Raw genomic sequence first — 17672 nt, 5'->3', positions numbered from 1 at the left:
TCCACAGAGCTAATTTCTGAAACAAAGAAAATCAAGTCTGCGAGGAACGAGGGTTTGCTCCCCTCTGCTCCGGATTTGGGTGTCCAGGGTAGCGGACGAGGCACGGCAAACAGGTCGGGGCGCTCAGCTTGACCCCAACCTTCTCCGCCCCGCCAGCCCCCGCTCCAGCTGCGCCAGAAAGTGCGAGCCTGCCCGCTCCTTTCGCTTTTCGCCCACTGCACCCCAAGCCCGAGAACACCCGCGTCCGCACACTAAGGGCACCACCGCTCTCCCACCTCTGCGCTGTCAGATGTCAGGCGCGGAGGTGCTCTGGGCACCGAGGTGCTAGCGAACCAAACAAGTGTCACCCCAGACGCCTGCCCCCACTCCAAGAGAGCGGGCGGGACGGCCACAGGTAGGCTCTGTCCATCCCAGTGTGCGGAGCGAAGGCAGGGGGCGAGACCCGGCGCGGCAGCCGCGCCCGACGGGCTGAAACTCACCGGAGGACACCGAAGAGCCGGACAGGCTGGAGTTGCTGGACGCTGCCATCTCCGCGCGCCCCTCGCGTCGCTGCTCGCTCAGCCCCGGTGCGGGCGCCGCAGCCGCTGCCCTCGCCCGGCCGCTCGCAGCCTCCGCGGCCCCCAGCCCATGGCAAAGTCCTGGGGACGCGCAGAAAGCACCAGCCTCCGGACTCTGCCTGCACTTCCTGCTCCACCAGATGACGCGCTGCCGCCGCCGCTATTTATTTGTGGTTTCCGTCCCGCTCCGCGCCTTTGCACGCTTTTCTCCGGGTGTCAGGGGGTAGGTGGGAGCAGAGGGAGGCCGAGGGGCGGCCGGGACGGGCGGATCTCGGCTCCCGCCGAGCCCCTCTGCCGGCCGCGCTACCCTGTGCGCGACTAGGACCAGGGCGTCCCGGCGGCCCCGAGCCGCCCCGCCAGCTCCCGCACCCTCTCCTGGGCTCCCGCCTCTCCTGCCGCACTTCGAGTAGCCCGGGCAGAGGCGGCGGGAGACGGACAGACAGAGCGACCTCCCCCTCTCCCTCCGCCCCAACTCCGCTCGCGCACACACAAAGGAAGGAGAGGAGACGCGGGCGCACGGGGGCTGGTTCGGCTACCGCGGGCTTGACAGCTCCCGCCAGTGGGGCTGGAGGGGGAGGCTGTGAACTGCTGGACACGGGGAGGCGAGACGGGGGACCGGGTCCCCGGGGTGCTGGGGAGGCCGGCGCGGGGCGCGGGGCGAGCGCGGCTGCGGCGCGCAGCGCTGCTCGTAGGGTTTGAAGGGGATGGGGAGGGAGGGTGTGGGGGAAGGTGGTGGGGCTCGCCGCGCCCCGCTGGGCTCTGGAGCAGCGAGACAGTGGGGGTGGGGGATCCAGAGGGCGAAGGCGGGATCACTAGGGCCACGGTGCTAGGCAGAAGGGAACCTGGGATGACAGAGCCACTGTGGAGCGCTCCTTCCACTCCCCTCCAAATTATCCTTTGTTGCTCTGGAACTGACGGCCCCTGCCCTGCAAGAAGGTGCGTTTCCTAAAACACCCGGGAAGCCAACCCAGCTACACTTAAGTAACCCAGCCACGGACAGCGCCCGACGCGTCCATGGGCCTCTGAGGTTGGCCTTCAAAGAAATAGAGCCGTCCAAACGTGTCATCAGGCCCACACAAAGCCGGGTGTCAAAGAGAAAAAGGTTCTCCTACTGTGCCTTGCAAAAAAGATTCTCACAAAAGACTTGACTTAGCAGCAAGTCCGACTGTGCCCTTTCAGGATAGGAAATGCTCAGGTGTGTGACAGAAAGAGACTCGAGGACAAGGTGTGCCCCTTCCCCCTGTATTTAAACCTAAATTAATTTCACTGGGAGGAAATATCATGCAGATTTTTTTTAAATCTGTTTCACGCTCCCAGCGGGCTAATCTGTTCTTTCAATCCTAAAGCAACAGAAAACTGTGAAATTTGAAGAGAAATTGTTAGATCAAAGGGAAAAGTAAGCATTAAAGGAATGAAAATACTCTCATTATATAGCAAAAATGGAAAGTGTTCACATTGGGGTAGTTCAACTTTTTAAAACATGGTTAAAAGAACATAGTCAATTTAAAAATTATCAGGAGTGACACAGAACAGCAGCTAGGCCCTGGGGATTCACATCAACCAAGCACCTAACATACAGTGAATAATGAATGTTAAATAATCACAGTACGCACCCACGTCACATTTTCTAGTTGATTAGAACTTAAAAAAAAAAAAAAAAAAAAAAAAAAAAGTCCCTCCAGGATGCTATCCCAGTGTGTCTTCCCATTAAGGTCCATTTTTTAAAAATACAGCTTGCTAAACTGTTAAAGGCGTGTCAGCACTCTTCAGTCACGTCGGACTGTGTCTTCCTGACCCTCAACTGTATGGACCTTGAAACAGCCCTGGCTGGTCTAAGGAGACCCAAGCACCCCCGCTTTCCCAGCCCCCTACCACTATCCTTCTTTATTTTGTGGACTGCATGAAATCATGCATTTCCTAATCTGGAGGCTTCAGGGACACGTGACCCATCACACACTTGGCTTGTGGATTAGATCAGAAGGAACTTACTGTTTCCCCAGAGTTCTTCTAGTAGAAAACAGCACTTACTTGTTTGACTAGTAATTTATGTATCCCTCCAGGTCTTTAGATGGTGGACTATCTGACTTGGCTATGTTGCCTGTTCGAATTGTTACCATCTGGGCTTCGAAGACAACTGGGTTCAAACTCTGGCTCTGTTACTTAGCTGCAACCTTGAGCAAATTACTTAGACCTACTGAGCCTCAGTTTCTCCACCTTCCTCAAAAATCTGATAACACAGGATGCTGTGAAGATTAAATAAGACGCTATGTGGAAAGCTGCAGTGTACCTGGCATGACGTTTGTGTTCCAAAGTGATTGTAAGTTGCTCACTTTAAGGAAGGAATGTATAGTTTGAACAATTTTTGCTTTCTTCATTGCATCTGGAGATAACTAATCAACTGTGACCTGTTCTACTAGGGGGAAATGTCTTATCTTCAACCTATAGCTTATATTTCTTGTCCCAAATTGTGCAATAGGGTAGCAGGTTTCATTATTCATCTCGAAATTTCACAAAAGGACAACAGATTCTGTTTCTGCAGTTTGGATACTCATATTTGCCTTCATAGAGTTTTAACTGGAGAAAGTAAAGCATGACTCTGTGAGGCAGATTATTTTTATTGTCCTAAATTGACAGACGAAGGGACAGGGGAGTATTTGCTGTGAAGGCACCACCTGAAGGCCACCCTGTGCTGTACAGAAGTAGAAGAGAGCTGAGACTCATGTTTTCCTGGATCCTGGGGCCAGAAGAGGGATACAAGGCCGACAAACATGCTTGCTGAACAGAGATGTGCTGATCGGGGAGGTCCAGTCTGTCGGTAGGAGATGAGCTATTACTTTGACATCCATTATTTTGAACACCAAACAGAAAGCTCCAGGTTCAGAACTAAAATCTGAAAGTTGATTGATCATCTGGATTGATAAAGCCATAACCAATGGAGAAAACTCAATATGAATAATAATTCACTATCATCCTTCTTAGATTCGGGAGCCTAAAGGCTGGCTGCTCCTTGCAAAAATGTCTAGTATCAGTAAGTTATCAGGACATGCTGGAAATAAAATGCTAATGTCCCTCTTTGGTAGGCTCAGGCACCTGTTTGTGGACCTTCTAAAGTATTTCTCCAAATGAAACAATGAAAAAGTTATCATCTATTTTATTCATTTATGTATTGCCTTAATTCTAGGTAATACCTATTTGCCAGTGGAAAGGAGAAATCTTAGGTGTTTGGAAAGTAGAATTTTTAAAGACATTTCCACCTTTTGTCTCCAAATATTAAAAGACTTATGGGATAAAAGGAGTCTTGTGGATAATGTGGTCTTCTTAAGAATAGAAATTATCGTTTTGTTTTAACTTAGCTTTCATCTGGCATTCAAAGCCTTCCAAACTTACCATTCCAATCTAATCTCTGTTCCCCCCTTTCACAAATGCAACCCTCTTTCACAGTGGCCTATGCCCTTGGGGCTAGCAGCACTGGATTCTGCCATTCCTTCCTGCTTCCCATCCTTTTAGTATGCTTCCCATACTAAAAGAGTTCAACTAGAATGCACCTTCTCTGGAAAGTCTTCCCTGATTCCCAAGGCAGAAAATAGCTCTTCTTCTGTTAGATTTCTCTAGCCCATCTACTGTACCTCTCAATGTGCAGATCTCGTGCTCTCATTTTAATGGTACTTTTGGTATATATTTCATTTCCTTAGTCCATTAATAGTGGACTTGGCATGGTGGCTCATGCCTATAATCCCAGTGACTCAGTAAGTTGAGGTGGGAGGATCCCTTCCCTTGAGGCCAGGAGTTTGAGACCATCCTGAGCAACATGAGACCTCATCTCTAAAAACATAAAAAATAAATTAGCCAGGCGTTGTAGTAAACCTGTAGTCCTAGCTACTTGGGAGGCTGAGCGGGGAAAATTACTTGAGTCCAGGAGTGCAAGGATGCAGTGAGCTATGATGACGCCACTGCACCCCAGCCTGGGAGACAGAGTGAGGCCCTGTCTCAAAAAAAAAAAAAAAAAAGCATGGTGGGAGCAGGATCCTTGTTTGCCCAGCCCCTGTATTGTCTACCATACTTTGCATAAAATAGGTGCTCAGTGGATGTTGTTCAATAGTTTACTCTTGAATAAATGAGCAAATTAAGGACATCTGTAAATGGTTCTCTTGTATGCCAGTACTTTCCACATTAGTAGCTGTGACTACTGAGCTACAAGACATTGAGTAACACATTGGCAGCAAAAAAAGAACTTGATGGTCATTTAAGGATACTACCTTTGCTGTGAACAAAAAAGACTGAAACGGTGAAACATAAGAATAAAATTTTGATGGAGTAAATATTTGCAATCCCCACCCCACCCTCCATCACCGGCTGTTACAACTCACATGATTTATTGTTTGCAGGGTAGCTCTTACTGTGGTGTAATTTGTTTATTTTGTTTCACCATTCTTTTGAAGTTTAAAAGCAGACAAGAAAGCACTGCAGGGTGAGTGTGGCTGTGCTCCCTCACTGCAGGCACTCTGGGGTGTTGCTTAGTGAAGGTCATTCCCTTTCCCTGTGCTAAACACGGAATGAAATACCGTATTCCTTACTTTCAAGATTAATCTAGTGGTCGGCATTCACAGGAGAATAGCGGGGCTATTCGTCAACTAGCTTTAAATATTTTATGGCAAATACTCAACCATACCCTGAAAGTGGTCCTTTTGCCATCAATTTCTCAACATCAATATGCTCTTTTGCTGTAGTGAGAAATATTTCGCTCTGTAGTTTAAGCCTTATTTCAAATACAAAGACACCTAGTCCTGAGAAAGAGAACGCATTGGCTCTTCTGAGGCAGGCGTCACTAGGGGCAGGAGCTGAGAAACCCGCTGTTTCCTTAGGAGGTGCACAGACGGCCCAGGATGGCTTAGTGAGCAGGCAGCTCAGACGCCGCAGGTAGCGGCCCTGCCTCTGAACAAAGAGGAGTCCACACCTGGAGTGCAGACAAAGGGAGGCCGCCTCTGCTACCCAATTCCCAGTTCACATCGCCTGCTGCTGGGGACCCCTAGTGGCGGCACACGACGCAGGCACAGGTATTCCTGCATCGTCTTTCTCACGGAGCTGCAGCGGGGCTCAGGGGTATTGCCTGGAGTATCCTATTTGGCCACTTAGCTTGGGCGGATCAGATCGGCACATGCAGACACTTATGGCATGCCATCAGCTACAATCTCTTTGACTGGAAAGACAGAGAGGGAGAAGGGGAGTGTGGGGGGGAAGGGCAGAGAGAGAGAGAGAGAGAAGAAAGAGAGAGTTTTTCTTTCTGTTTGAAGAGAAAAACAGGATAGCATTCAGAAACTAATTGAATATGTTTTCTTCTGCATGTTGCACTCTCTGGCTTTGTTCCCTGACATTTTAGATTACAAACATCTTTTCTGTCCTCAATGTCCTAAGAGAAATCTAGGATAAACTGAAGCGAAGCCAGCTGTAAGCCTGCTCTGGGCAAAAGCACGGAGTGAGTTTGTTTTTCTTGTCTTCTGGGGGGGTGGGGGGTTCCTAGGCCTTATACTCTTTTTCTATGAAAATTTGCTTTCATAACGGTATATATTTATTCTCGGCTACCTGTCCGTTTATTCAAGCATTCATTAATTCACTCAGTCATGTTGACTAAGCACTCATTATGTGCCAGGGAGTATAGGAGGCTGGGGAATAAAGATATGAGGGAAACTGGCTGGGCGCGGTGGCTCATGCCTGTAATCCCAGCACTTTGGGAGGCTGAGGTGGGCAGATCATTTGAGGTCAGGAGTTCGAGACCAGCCTGGCCAACATGATGAAACCCCATCTCTACTAAAAATATAAAAATTAGCCAGGCATGATGGTGTGCGCCTGTAATCTCAGCTACTGGGGAGGCTGAGAATCGCTTGAACCTGGGAGGCGGAGGTTGCAATGAGCTGAGATTGCGCCACTGCACTCCAGCCTGGTGACAGAGCAAGACTCTATCTCAAAAAAAAAAAAAAAAAAAAAAAGACATGAGGGAAAACTATACCCTTGCTGTGAGGGATCCTACAAAACAACCTCGACTCCTTCCTGTGACATTTACATTTCAGCTGGGACAAAGTTTTAAAATAGCTATAGAAATTATTTCTGTTTGGGAATTATAGGTATTGTCCATGCTGGTGACGACTTTCTTTTCAGCAGTTTTGTTGTTGTTGCTTTTAACAAAACGTCCAAAATCAAGCCTCAAAGCCTATTTCTAGACAGTTCCTTTTTTCTCATCCACAGTTTTAGCTTGTCAGCCCAGGGAACAGAGCAGATACTGTACTCTGAATGTCCTCTGCCTTCACTCCCCAAGAAAATCTGAATCAATATTTTCATTTCTTTCCCTGTAGCAGCTATACGTTCAATAACAAAACAGAAATCCTCTTAAAAAAAAAAAGGGAGAGTAAATGGGCATTGAAGGAAAGCTAACAGACACAATATCTGAGCCAATCTTCTGATACAGAAAACGTATTTTGGTCTTTTACAAATATTCCAGATTGTCTGTAAAACAGAGCATGTAAAAATGATTCCAGCAAAGTTTAATATGTACGTATGGAGTCAAAAAGACCTGGGCTTCAATCCTAGCTCGTCATTTATTAGCTGTGTGACCCTGAGCAAATTATTTAATCTTTCATTCTTGATCTCTGAAATGGGTTAATAACCCCTATTTACAGACTTGGTGATGATCGAATGAAGTGATAGATGTAATCCAGTGTCTAAAGCATAGAAGTCCAGTTAGGAATTCTAGGTGGCCTTTGTTCCTTAGAGCAAAGTATAGCGTGCTCACATCTGCTTCTCTGGAGTAATCTGTGAGAATTATGGTCTGATGCAAAAGTAATTTTCATCTCTCCCTATCACCTCCATGTTACATCACCTCTATGCGAGTATATTAAGACATATGAGCCAGGCCTGGGCTTTGAAGATAAATCTGAGTTCAAATCCTAATTTAGCTACAGACAGTTTGGTGACTTTGGACAAATAATCTTTCATATTCTCAGTCTCCTCATCAGGTAAAATGGAGACAATAATATACTTCATATTTATGTAAATGAATGTATGCCCAACAGTAATGTTATTAGCACTCAATTATATTCTGCACAGCAGGTAGTTTTTAACTGTGTTGATTCCTGGGGAGAGAGTGGATGTTGACAATACATCAGGATCTTTTTTTATTTTGTATTTTTATTTTTTGAGAGGGAGTCTTGCTCTTGTTGCCCAGGCAGGAGTACAATGGTGCAATCTCAGCTCCTGCCTCCCAGGTTCAAGTGATTCTCCTGCCTCAGCCTCCCAAGTAGCTGGGATTACAGGTGGGATTACACCACCACACCTGGCTAATTTTTGTATTTTTAGTAGAGACAGGGTTTCTCCATGTTGGCCAGGCTGGTCTGGAACTCCTGACCTCAGGTGATCCGCCCACCTCGGCCTCCCAAAGTGCGGGGATTACAGGTGTGAGCCACCGTGCCTGGCCATACATCAGAATCTTTAGGAAGTGGCATGTATAATATAAAAGAGCATACTCAAGTTCTCTCTTTCTCTCTCAAGTTCTCTCTGTCACACACACACACATACACATACACACACACATACCCCACTAGATGATAATGTCTTACATCTGGACATATCCCTATCCCGTCCCATTGGGTGAGAAACCTCGTGGAATTTCAAAGTAGATTTCAATAAAAGTATAGACAGATTACTTAAGCTCTCTGCCAAATTTGGCCCCTATAAGATGAAGGAGTAGAAACCAACATTTCATGACCACTGCTACTGCCGCAACTATTATGACCACTCTCACGATGTTTTCTGCCATTAGTGACATAGAAAAGCCACTCTCCTTAAATAATCATTTACTATGTGCCAGGATCATGCTGAGCACTTTGTAAACGTTATCATATACCCATAACAATTGTGAAGTGAGAATTGTTATCCTCATTTTCCATTTGGGGAAACTGAGGCTAGAAAACTTATATAATATCTTAATTAAAATGCTGAACAACTCTAGCTATAGATATTATCATCCCTGTTCTTTTTGGTTAAGAAAACAAAAAATTAGAGAGGGTAAGTAATTTATCAAGGTTACAGGCATTAATTTGAACACACCTTTGGCTGATTCATTCCAATATACAATGAAAAAAAAAAACCTTACCCTTTTGTTTTTATTTGAAATTTCAGCCTGCTGTTATGGTAAGTATTTTCCTGTTTGAGACTTTAGTCAGGTGAGAAGTCTTTAAAATCCATGTTCTTTGCTTGAATACTCATGTTTTTATTTTTATTTTTCCTTCCTTCTCTCTCCTTCCCTCCCTTCTTTCCTTCCTTCCTTCCTTCTCTCTCTCTCCTTCCCTCTCTCCCTCTCTCCCTCTCTCCCTCTCTCCCTCTCTCCCTCTCTCCCTCTCTCCCTTCCTCCCTTCCCTTGCCTTCCCTTCCCTTCCCTCTCTGTCACGCAGGCTGGAATACAGTGACGCAATCACAGCTCACTGCTGCAGCCTCAACCTCCTGGGCTTAATCAATCCTCCCACCTCAGCCTCCCAAGCAGCTGGGACTACAGGCATGTGGCTGTTTTTTAAAATTTTTAGTGGAGACAGGGTTTTGCAATGTTGTCCAGGCTTGTCTCAGACTCCTGGGCCCAAGTAATCTACCCACCTTGGCCTCCCAAAGTGCTGGTACAGGCATGAGCGGCCGGGCATGGCCTACTTACGTCTTTCAATTTGAACCTAGGATGATACTGTCATTTTTCTTTGCCTAAAACATAAACTTTGGGGTAGGCCAGGTTCCAGGGAGCTCATAGGACTTGTACTCCTGACCCCAAGGGCCCTGGCAGGGACAGGCATAGTATAGGGAGACGAAGAAGTCATTTGCCCGAATGCAGGGAAGGGATCAAAATTATTCCCTAATCAAAAACCCCATCCTGTTCAACTTCCGGTTGCTCAGAGTTCCATAGTGAGAACTTTACTTCTTAAACTTACTGAAACAATACAGTGAGCATCTGCTATAATTTAATCACCTCTGGGGAACTGAAGGAATTAAATAAAATAACGACTTTCACATGGGTGAGTTTCCCTATCCCCAAAAGCTGAATTTAATTCCAAGGGGGACCAACACATAGGACAGGGCTGCACAACCTTTAATATAACTACATATTGGTCTTGCTAAAACACAGATTCACATCCAGCAGTTCTAGGGCAGGCCCCTGAATTTCTAACAAGCTTGGAAGTGATGTGAATAATTTTGAGTAATAAAGGTCCTAGGGCGATGGTTTGCAACTTGGGGTATACATGAGAATCACTCAGAAGGCTTTTAGAAATCCCAGTGCCCAGATCACACTCCAGAATAAACAAATCAGAATCTGAGGGTGGCAGAAGGTAGAAAACAAACATCAGCCTTTGTTTTTTATAATTCCCAGGTGATTTTGATATGCTGCTAAGGTTTGATAAGAAAGATGGGATTCAGAGAACAGATTATATTGTTGAAGAGTTTGGCTGGAAATGGTAAACGCTAATGTTGCTCCATGATTTTGCCAGGATTGTCTCTGGTCATGAAGGAAAGAGAAGGAATCAGATTCTTATCAAGATCATGTAACCACAGACATCATGATATGAGAAAATAGAATAAAATCTAACATTAGCATGAAATTTTCTCAGTCAATGTGGGGCAATTCTTCTTCAAATTTTGGTCCATATTATGATCTTTAAAATATACTTCTCAATGAATAAGCGTAAACAATAGGCACTTACTTTAGGATCACTCCCACAAGAACAGCCAGCTGTCAGTGAGGCAGATGTTTTCCAGCAAATCCACTCTATCATTTCTCAATCATAAAGAAGATTAGAAATGGGATTTTCAGCTCAGATGGGGTTGAAAGGTGATGTTTATGCCTAAGAAATACTTCACACCACAGCTAGAAAAATTGGTTTGGAGGAAAAATATCTCACAACTTCTTATGTGTTCTGAATATAAGAAAATAAAACCCTCAGCTTGGACAGAAAGAGGTGGTATCACAAACGAATGCACTTGCCATCCATTCTCAACGGTGGCAGAAACAGAGAGGCAAAAGTATTTTAGCTGACTCTTTATACCCGAAGATTTTCGTCCTTATCCACATAAACTCCCATTCCTCAGGGCTGACATTGAAAGGGTGAAAAATTAAGTAAACCACAATGTTTACAGTGGTTAACTCAGGTGTGATGCTTAATTTTATGCATCAACTCAATTGGGCTGTGGGGTGCCCAGGTATGTGGTCAAACATTATTTCTGGGTGTTTCTGTGAGTTTTTGGATGAAGTTAACATTTAAATCAGCACACTGAGTAACGCAGATTGTCCCCCAGTATGTAGATGGGCCCCATCACATCAGTTGAAGGCCTGGAGAAAACAAAAAGGCTGACCCTCCCGTGGCAGTAAGAGAAAACTTTCCTCATGGCCTTTGGAATGAATTGTCAGCTGTTTTCCTGCCTTCAGATTCAAACTGAAACATTGGCTCTTCCTGGGGTTCCAGCCTGCTATCTTGACAGGAACTATACCATCAGCTCTCCTGGGTCTCTTACATGCCAAGTCATCCTGCATATCTGGGACTCACTCCATAATCAGCCAATTGCATACACTAAATCTCTCCTATCTGTATATCTCATATAGTCATATATTTTCTCATATAAATATATATATCTATGAGATATATAGACATATGAGATATGAGATATACCATATATAATATTCCTAAATATATATCATATATATCCACTACATATCTTATATGTAGATTGTGTGTGTGTATATATATCCTATATATATTTCTTCTATGAATATCTCTTCTATCCATCTATCTATCTATCATCTATCTGTATCTCCTGTACAGTTAGTAGTCCTTTGGTATCCATGGGAGACTGGATCCAGAACCCCTCCTCAGATATCAAAATCTGCACATGCCCAAGTGTCTTATATAAAATAGTGTAGTATTTGCAGATAACCTATGCATAGCCTCCTGTATACTTTGAATCATCTCTAGATTACTTACAATACCTATACTATGTAAATGCTATGAAACTCGTTGTTATGCTCCATTGCTTTTTATTTGTATTATTTTTAATTGTTGTATTGTAATTTTTACCATTTTTTCTAATATTTTTGGTTGGTTGAATGCACGGGTGTGGAACCTATAAATATGGAGAGCTGACTACATATGTATCTCCTATTAATCTATATCTAATCTACATATATCATATACCCTATACATATATCTTCTATATATCTCTCTCTTATTGGTTCTCTTTCTCTAGAGAATGCCACCAATTCAGCACTTAAAACATTCTGGGCCAGATGTGGTGGCTCATGCCTGTAATCCTAGTACTTTGGGAGGCCGAGACCAGCAGAGCACTTGAGGCCAGAAATTTGAGACCAGCATGCCCAACATGGTGAAACCCTGTCTCTACTAAAAATACAAAAGTTAGCCAGGTGTGGTGGTGCACACTTGTAAACCCAGCTACTTGGGAGGCTGAGGCATGAGAATTGTTGAACCTGAGAGACGAAAGTTGCAGTGAGCCGAGATCATGCCACTTCACTCCAGCCTGGGTGACAGAGCAAGACCCTGTCTCAAAAAAAAAAAAAAAAAAAAAGGCCAAGCACGGTGATTCACACCTGTAATCCCAGCACTTTGGGAGGCCAAGGCAGGCAGATAACCTGAGATCGGGAGTTCAAGACCAGCCTGACCAACATGGAGAAACCCTGTCTCTACTAAAAATACAAAATTAACCGGGTGTGGTGGCACATGCCTGTTACCTCAGGAGGCTGAGGCAGGAGAATTGCTTCATCCCGGGAGGCAGAAGTTACGATGAGCCAAGTTTGCCCCATTGCACTCCAGCATGGGCAACAAAAGCAAAACTCCATCTCAAAAAAAAAAAAAAAAAAAAAAAGTCTGCCATATTTTCCAGTTGCCTTCCTACCTGTCTCTCTCATACAATGGGAAGATTCTGGAGGGCAGTGATGATGCTTTGCTGTTTTCATATATCCCTTCTCTAACCCAAGAATCTTTCCTGTAATAGAATTTCAGAAATGTAGAATCCAGCTGAGTGTTTATCTTTGTTCTGGATTCTCAAGCCATTTAAAGGCAGCAGGCTGTCCTGATTTTCCACACGAAAGGGCAGAAATGGGATTAACACAATAGGATGCTGTCTCTATTCTCTTCTATCCTGTTCAAGGAATTTAATTTCCTATAAGCCTACCTCCAATTCTCCTTGGGACAGTTATATTCAAGAACCTTAATGCTTCAGACCCTCTTTTGACATTAAATCTTTGCTAAATGCTAACGATCTTGAGGGACATTGGGTTTACTCAACTTGTATTTTTAGGCATGAGTGTATGTAATTGTGTAGACAAAGTATTTGAACGTTGAGCTGATATTTTAAAGTTTTGATCCAAATGTGTGATATTGGATAAAAATACCCTAGGAGGTTTAATGTGGGTAATACAGACTAAACTCGTCAAGTAGTTAAATAGGATTATCTGACAGGACTTATGAAAACGTCTGAAGAATATTACAACTTTCTACCTTTTCATTTTGATCTGGGTCCCCATATCCCTATTCTGCTACACTCTGTGTGTCATGTCACAATGAGGAGCTTTTGTGTTTTAATGCTGCTTATGATCTTATTTCATTATTGGTAGGTGGAACACTATCAGATTAATACAACTCTTTTAAGGCATTGAATAGAAAGATTCCACCACTGCTAACCTTCTTCTGCATTCCTATTTTTCAAACTCTATCATTACCTTCTCTTCTGTAGAGCATCCTGTCACCATCTTATAATAGAAGTTCAGCTCATTTGCATATGCATTTGCAGGTTTTCCTTAAGAGGAAGACGGCACAATGATTAATGAGTGTGAGTTCTCATTTTGCAAAATGAATATTGTCTTTTCAAAAAATATTCCATCTTTCAGAGCATTGAAAGACATAGTCATAATTTAAGTAAGAAAAAGTCATTTACAGCATTTATGCTATTTAAGATGTTTTGCTTATAAAGTAATTCACGCTTACTGTAGACATGTTAGAGGCAAAAAAAAGAGATAAGTAAGACAAAAAAGAAATCATCCATATTCCCTCCACCATGAAAAAATACTTTGGTACTTTTCCCCGCCTTGGGAATTAGCAGTTTAGCAGCCTGATTTTTGCAGTTTACATTACATAGCAATATGAACATTCATGTGGAAAATGTTTGTTAGGACCTATATAAAAAATGTCTATTTTGGAATGTTAAGATTATTAGTGTCTACTTGATTTAGTTTTTCTAGATTGTGTAATTTTTTAAATTAGTACATTTTACTTTTCTAGTTGGAGGCAATAATAAAGCTACTTTCCTTTTGGAATGAACTTGTACAATTATTTTCCATGTCATTATAGATTTCTAATGTGACTTTTAATGGCAATATAAAATTCCTTTCCATTAATCTACAATAATTCATGTTGTTATTCCTCCATTGATTCAAATTTAGGTTGTTTCACAGTTTTTGGCTTTTTTTTGAATTACTCTTGGACCACCATCCTTACACATAAATCTATCTGTGCCTTTCTGTTCATTTTCTTAGGCTTGATTGCTGTAAATTAAACACATCAGTGGCAGGGGCACCAGCTGCACAACGCTAGGAGCCACCAAACACAGTGTATTCTACATAAATGTTGCTGCCAGGAGCCCCAGTTCAAACTACAATGTGAGTAATGCCTGCTGGAGTAGAATAATAGCTGAAGCCTTGGTCAAAGGCTATGAAAATGTTTACAGCACTAGATAAAAATTGCCTAGCTGCCTTCTGGAAAAAAGTGTCTGAATTTATATTCATTCCAGAACTCACCACATATATCATGATCGAGAACTAGAATATATTTTAAAACACAAATTCCCTAGGAAAAAATGGCCTCCCATTGCTGTATTCATTTGTATCTAACTGATTACTAGGGAGATTAACTTTTTGCTTATGTCTACTAGTCATTTGTATTTCTTCTTTTGCAAACTGCCTATTCATATCTTTTGGCAAAATAATAGTAAGTACTGAGTAACAGTAATTGGCACCAAGAGTTGTTCATGTATGATCTTACTTACTCTTTTCAATTACATTGCAAGCAGTCATGCTTATTATCTCCGTATTAGAAATTAGAACTCTTAAGAGGTAGATGGATGATACGAGTCTTGTCCAACATCACACAGAATGTGACGGGGCCTGGATTTGAACCCAGCTCTAACTCCAGAGCCTGAGCTCTTAATCTTTGGACTCTAGTGCCCCTTAATTAGTGTGTTAGTGCTCTTCTTATTATTTTGTAATCTTTATATAGTAATCATAATAATCTTTAATTGGTCAAATTTGTGGCAAAGGTATTTTTATTGGCTCATTATTTGCCTTACTTTGATTTATACAGATTTAAGTCATTTTTATATCAATTTAGATGACCTTTTTTTTTTTTTTTTGAGATGGAGTCTTGCTCTGTCGCCCAGGCTGGAATGCAGTGGCATGATCTTGGCTCACTGCAACCTGTGCCTCCTGGGTTCAAGCAATTCTCCTGCCTCAACCTCCTGAGTAGCTGGGACTACAGCCATGTGCTACAACGCCTGGCTAATTTTTTTGCATTTTTAGTAGAGATAGGGTTTCACCGTGTTAGTTAGGATGGTCTTGATCTTTCCTGACCTCGTGATCTACCCGCCTCAGCCTCCCAAAGTGTTGGGATTACAGGCGTGAGCCACCACGCCCGGCCTAGATATCACTATTGGTACTTTATCACATTTTAAAAATATTTTAATTTTGATTCACAATATTATTAAAATGTTTGATGTGAAATATTTTCCTTTCTAATAAAAAAAAACTATTGGAGAACAGACTGACTTCAGAATATTAATAACGAAACATATGTAAGCATAATATGTGAATATTTGGAAACGAAATAATCTACATCATTGATGAAAGGACATCTTATTTCTCATTGATATTTCCACTGTTTGCAGGGAAATATAATCATTTGAAAATACAAGACAAATAACAAAAGATCAATAGAATGCTTAGCAATGTAAGTTATCTTAATGCTTTCAAAATAAGACAGTGATTAGATTGTTTGTAATACTTAAGTTGATTTGCTTGCAATAATAAATAAATCCTCACATGCACTAACTTAGTTTTGCAAAGTATAACAAAAAAAATGAACCTAACGAATGGTATATAGCCCCTCCACAAATGTCCAGTTCTTACCTGTGTTTTGCACTGATATAAAATAGAATAGTTATTAAGTATTTTGTAATTTGAGAAATAAAAAACCTGGTAATTATTGATGGTTTCTCTACTTAGAAAAAGGAGAATATTTATTTACATATATCAGAGTAATTCTATTTGGCAAAGGACATATATCAAAATAATAATCATTCGTGTTACTAACATCTGCCTTGTTCTTGCTTAGGAAGGAGACTTAGGACAAGTGTCACAGTCTTTCCTTCTCACTCCATGAAGAATCTGTGTTGAGTCTGGGTTCCTAGGTTTTCTAGCATCTGAGAGTGGTCAAAAAATTCTCAAAGTGCAAAACTTCAGCCCGAGTTTCTGTGCAGAGCATTCAGGAGTCTTTTCTCAACAAGGTTGACCGAGGAAGGCCGACACTGCGTGGGAAGGCAGGCAGAACTGATCTAGCAAAGAGTGAAGGGAGCACTCTTCCTCATGACTTGGAGTGGGATGGGGTGGTTCTTAAGGATGGCATCCCATGCCCACTCTCATGCAGTGCTGTGTGAGGAGATGGAGACTTCTGAAGGGTTCTCCCAAGATGGCAGCATGGCCTAACACAAATAAGCCTTATGCCCAAGCTTGGCAAAAAGAAAATCGAGGGGCTGTTTTCAAAGGGTCCATGAGGACTCTAAGTGTGTCTGCATGATATTGGAGGATCACCTCCTGTTTTCTGACACCAAGAGAGATGCTGGGTCCCCTATAATCCTAAGGAGGCAGGAGACCTCAAAACCATGACTGAGGAGGTGCAAATGCTGGTTAGCTCTGGTAGGTGGGGTCCTGCCTGGACTATAATGCCCCTTAACTGGTGTGTTAGTGTTCTTTTTATTAGTTTGTAATAACTCTTTACATAGTAATTAACCTTTGATTGGTCAAATTTGTGGCAAGTGCATTTTTATTGGCTGATTATCTGCCTTAATTTGATATAGCATAGGGATTTAAGTCATTTTTCATATCAATGTAGAAGGCGAATTCCACTCCAAGTTGTGAAATTAATTAATTAATGCCAAACAGTCACTCAACAAACAGTAACTGAGCCCCTACTATGATCCAGGCATATGTATAGACCCTGAGAATATAACAATAAACAAAGTCCCTGCCCTCAAGAGGCACAGACAATGAACTGTTTTTTTAAAAAGATAACTTCAAATGCTGAAAAATAAGTGTTCAGATGAACATAAAACAGCATGCTCAGGCAACGTCTCTTGGAGGATGTGACATTTCAGCAGAGACCTGATCTTGCAGGTCTGGAGGAGGGAACAGCAGATCTAAAGGGCTGAGTCAGACACGAGCTGGGCGTGTTAGAGGAACAGGAAAGGCGGCCAGTGGAGCTGGTGTCAAAGGAATTAAACGGCATGCAGAGGAAGACCAGGTCAGAGGCTGAGTAGATGTCAGATCCTAGCAGCCACGTGGGTCACAGTGGAGATTTTCTGTTTATTTCTAGACACAATGGGAAGCCACAGAAGCTTTTAGGAAGGCGATGACATGTTCTGATTCATACTGAAAAGATCACTTTGGCAGCTGTGGAAAAGGATAGTCAGAAGAGCAGGGTGCATGGTGGCTATGTGATTATTCCAGTGGTTTCAAAGAAAAGCTGATTGTGTGGACAGAGGATAGTAGCAGCAGAGATGGCAAGACACCATCAGACTCAGGGTAGAATCTGACAACACTTGCTGATGATGGAATGTGAGGCATGAGATAAACAATCATCAAGGTGACTCCTAGGTTTTTAGCTGAGCAGTTAAATGGTTGATGGTGCCACTTGCTGTGATGGTGAAGGCTTGGGGAGGGAAACTTTGTGTAGGGATGGAACCAAGGGTTGTGTTTGGGACATGTGAAGTTTGAGGCACCTATGAAATGTCTAAGGAGATGTCAAGTAGCAGGGT

General features: G+C 42.9%; 2 protein-coding genes across 6 annotated transcripts in view; one reads left to right on the top strand and one right to left on the bottom strand.

The window, feature by feature from the left end:
• Window positions 1-609, bottom strand: part of LOC105475787 (chimerin 2) — a 314261-nt gene extending 313652 nt beyond the window's left edge. The window contains exon 1 of one of the 2 annotated variants that reach the window (XM_011731281.3): window positions 480-609. In XM_011731281.3, coding sequence (XP_011729583.2) covers window positions 480-528 — 49 coding nt within the window. In that variant the 5' untranslated portion in view covers window positions 529-609. The remainder of the gene's footprint in view (window positions 1-479) is intronic. The other variant, XM_011731279.3, reaches the window with a different exon arrangement.
• LOC105475793 (carboxypeptidase vitellogenic like) overlaps window positions 19-17672 on the top strand; it is a 206727-nt gene continuing 189073 nt past the window's right edge. For 2 of the 4 annotated variants that reach the window (XM_071094979.1, XM_071094977.1), the window contains exons 1-2: window positions 8999-9099; window positions 14125-14247. The gene's annotated coding sequence lies outside the window, so the exon portion shown is untranslated. Of the gene's footprint in view, window positions 395-5530; window positions 5612-8998; window positions 9100-14124; window positions 14248-17672 lie in introns of those variants that run through there. The other 2 variants (XM_024790894.2, XM_071094980.1) reach the window with 2 other exon arrangements.

This window comes from Macaca nemestrina, chromosome 4, assembly GCF_043159975.1.
Source record: "Macaca nemestrina isolate mMacNem1 chromosome 4, mMacNem.hap1, whole genome shotgun sequence".
Classification (NCBI taxonomy): Eukaryota; Metazoa; Chordata; class Mammalia; order Primates; family Cercopithecidae; genus Macaca; species Macaca nemestrina.
This window is presented reverse-complemented; position numbering and strand designations above follow the sequence as displayed.